We start from the raw sequence: 3,568 nt of genomic DNA on the forward strand, positions 1-3,568 counted from the left end.
TTTCTTGTATATTTCATAATTACCCAACAAATACAAGATGAAAGAATCATCTATATTTTTATCCAATTGTTTAGCAAACCCCACACACTGTATTTTGTCCTGATATCTTCTTTAGGGTTTTCTAAGAGCTTCTTACTATACTTACCAATAAAAGAATACATTTAGTTTGTCACCATTTTTATTTCTGTGTATAATTTCACCTATGGGCCATGGCTTTTCTTAGGGAAACCTTAGCAGTTTCGACACTAACTTTCATACAATTTTGTGAAGTGTCACATTAAATAGCCTGTGATTTTAGATATAGGTGGAAAAATTATAGACGTTTAACTCTTGCTGTGAACACTTAAAAGCCTGGTGGATTATGAGGACTTTGTGCCATCAGATTATATCTTAAGGTAGAGTAGACATGTATAGTGAGGTTGATCTTTAATAAAAAATGGGCTGGGCGTGGTGGCTCATGCCTATAATCTCAGCACTTTTGGGAGACCGAGGCAGGTGGCTAACCAGGTCAGGAGATCGAGACCATCCTGGCTAACATGGTGAAACCCCATCTCTACTAAAAATACAAAAATTAGCCGGACATGGTGGCACACACCTGTAATCCCAGCTACTGGGGATGCTGAGGCACGAGAATCGCTGGAACCTGGAGGCAGAGGTTGCAGTGAGCCGAGATCGCACCACTGCACTCCAGCCTGGGTGACAGAGTGAGATTCCGTCTCAAAAAAATTAAAATAAATAAATTACATACATACATACATAGATAAATAAATAAATGGTATGGCTGGATGCGGTGGCTCACACCTGTAATCCTAGCACTTTGGGAGGCTGAGGCTGGCGGATTGCCTGAGCTCAGGAGTTCGAGACCAGCCTGGGCAACGTGATGAAACCCCCATCTCTGCGAAAAATACAAAAATTACCTGGGCGTGGTAGAGCGCACTTGTAACCCAGCTACTTGGGATGCTGAGGCACGAGAATCGCTGGAACCTGGGAGGCGGAGGTTGTGGTGAGCTGAGATCCGCCACTGCACTCCAGCCTGGGCAGCAGAGAGAGACTGTGTCAAAAAACGAAACAAAACAAAAATAAATAAGAAATGGTGTAAAGTCAATATAAATACAAGTACTAATATTTTATTTTTACACCCCAAAGGATTATCGTATAATACAAACACCCTTCAAGTACACATATCCCGCTTTAGAGACTATTGCCCTAAACAACAGGGATAATGATATTGAAACTGGCCTTTTAGTTAAAATAAAACAAAGCCAAAAATAATTCACTTTCCTCTATAAACTTGTATTTGGGAGACAAATGTAAGAATAATCAGCTTGGCCGGGCACGGTGGCTCACGCCTGTGATCCTAGCACTTTGGGAATCCAAGGTGGGTGGATCGTGAAGTCAGGAGATCAAGACCATCCTGGCTAACACGGTGAAACCCCGACTCTACTGAAAATACAAAAAATTATCCAGGCGTGGTGGTGGGCACCTGTAGTCCCAGCTACTCAGGAGGCTGAGGCAGGAGAATGGTGTGAACCCGGGAGGTGGAACTTGCAGTGAGCCAAGATTGTGCCACTGCACTCCAGCCTGGGTGACAGAGCGAGACTCCATCTTAAAAAAAAAAAAAAAAAAAGTCAGCTTTGGCTTGAGGTTTGGAGAATGAACACTCCTATGACTACCTGTCATAGCTCACTAGGAAACCCTAGCGAACCATGGAAGGGTTATTGGTTAAATATATTGTATAAAGGAACATTTTGCTAGTTGCTGTTGACCAAAAAGGCTGTTTTTTTTTTTTTAAAATATAGTCTGTAATTATTTTTGTTGAAAGATATTTGGAAGATGGTTTTTCTCAATCTATAGGAGATACAGTTTGTAGCCACCTGGGATCTCTTATAAAAAGATACTTTTTCATAGTATACTTTTTATAATATACATAAAATTTCATAATATACTTTTGATAATGTATATAAAATTTGATACAAAAGTTTATCAAATTTATTGAACTTACTTTAGTGCATTTTTATTAGTCAAGATTCTTTGGAAGACATGGAAAACTAATTCAAAAAAACTTGAGCAAAAAAAAGTTTGTTGGCTTGTAACTAATATTCAGGACTGGTCTCCAGAACTTGGTTGCCAGGTCTGTGTTTCCAGGTTATCTGTTAGCTTGTCTGTGTCTCTGTGATAGTTTTGCTGTTTTAGAGTGGAAAGTCTTTCTCCGTGGGGTGCTCTGACTTGCAGAAGAATGCCTTTGGTCTAGTGCCAGCGTACATAAAATCCTGTGGGTGGGATAGAGTAGGTGTAGTTGCATGTGTGCTGACTGGCAGTCTCACAAAACCACATGGAATGGGGAAGGAACAGTTTCCCAAAGGAAGGGTTTGCTCTTACTTCAGAGGAAGGGATGCTGGGAGTCAAAAACAATAGATGTTCGTTATAGCAATGAGAGTGATAAAGAAGAGAAGACAGAAAGGCATAAAGTATTCTTTAAGGGAATAGAACATGACTTTATTTGATTTTCCTAATCATTGATTCTTACAGAGCATGCAAGCAGCGAGATGTCCTACAGATGAATTATCTTTAACCAATTGTGCAGTTGTAAATGAAAAGGATTTCCAGTCTGGCCAGTGAGTATCTGACTTTGTTTTCTTTTAACCTACTAAGTGGCATTTGGGAAACTTCCAGAGAGTCATTTTTAGGAAACGTTGGAAAATATTTTTTTTTAATTTTTCTTGCTGAGTTGGAAAATGGAGAAGATGACGAAAAGTTGTGTATTTCAATCATTACTGTGTCAAACCTTGATAAATACTGCATAATGTTTTTAAAATCACATACAGTTTTTTATATATAAAACTTTAGTTTTCATCAGTTGTCTTAGGAGAGCTAAACATACTGGTTGTATGAATCATATATAGCAGAGTTGTTAGGTGTTTGACTTTGGCCAACTCAGATTGTTTGAGTTTTCCTGGCTCTACCAATTACAGACTGGGTGACCATTTCTGTACCTCTATGTCCTGATCTTGTATAATGGAGATGATCTCTTCCTCAAGGTAGCTATGAAGAGTAAGTTACATAAATAAAGCGCTTAGGACAGTGCCCAACATGTTAACAAGCCCTTAGTACATATTAGCTGTTATGGTTATTATTACCATGGTAATCCAAGAGACATGAACACTGGAAGATGGGCTGGGTGTGGTGGCTCATGCCTGTAATCCTAGTACTTTGGGAGGCCAAGGCGGGCTGATTGCCTAAGCTCAGGAAGTTGGGACCAACCTGGCCAACATGGTGAAACCCCATCTCTACTAAAAATAAAAATTAGCCAGGCTTGGTGGTGTGCGCCTGTAGTCCCAGTTTCTCAGCAGGCTGAGGCATGAGAATCACTTGAACCCAGGAGGCAGAGACTGTATGTAGTGAGCTGAGATGGCACCACTGCACTCCAGCCTGGGTGACACAGCGAAACTCTGTATCCAAAAAAAAAGGAAAGCCGGACGCGGTGGCTCAAGCCTGTAATCCCAGCACTTTGGGAGGCCGAGACGGGCGGATCACGAGCTCAGGAGATCGAGACCATCCTGGCTAACCC

At 40.9% G+C, this 3,568-nt stretch overlaps 1 protein-coding gene across 5 annotated transcripts in view; it reads left to right on the forward strand.

Annotated features, from left to right (window-relative positions):
- The window catches only part of NSF (N-ethylmaleimide-sensitive factor), a 143,446-nt gene that overhangs the window by 7,185 nt on the left and 132,693 nt on the right, over positions 1-3,568 (forward strand). For 4 of the 5 annotated variants that reach the window (XM_011953902.1, XM_011953897.1, XM_011953900.1 and 1 more), the window contains one exon: positions 2,530-2,615. In XM_011953902.1, the coding sequence (XP_011809292.1) occupies positions 2,533-2,615 (83 nt within the window). In that variant the 5' untranslated portion in view covers positions 2,530-2,532. Of the gene's footprint in view, positions 1-2,316; positions 2,616-3,568 lie in introns of those variants that run through there. The other variant, XM_011953898.1, reaches the window with a different exon arrangement.

This window comes from Colobus angolensis, unplaced genomic scaffold (assembly GCF_000951035.1).
Source record: "Colobus angolensis palliatus isolate OR3802 unplaced genomic scaffold, Cang.pa_1.0 Scaffold377, whole genome shotgun sequence".
Taxonomy (NCBI): Eukaryota; Metazoa; Chordata; class Mammalia; order Primates; family Cercopithecidae; genus Colobus; species Colobus angolensis.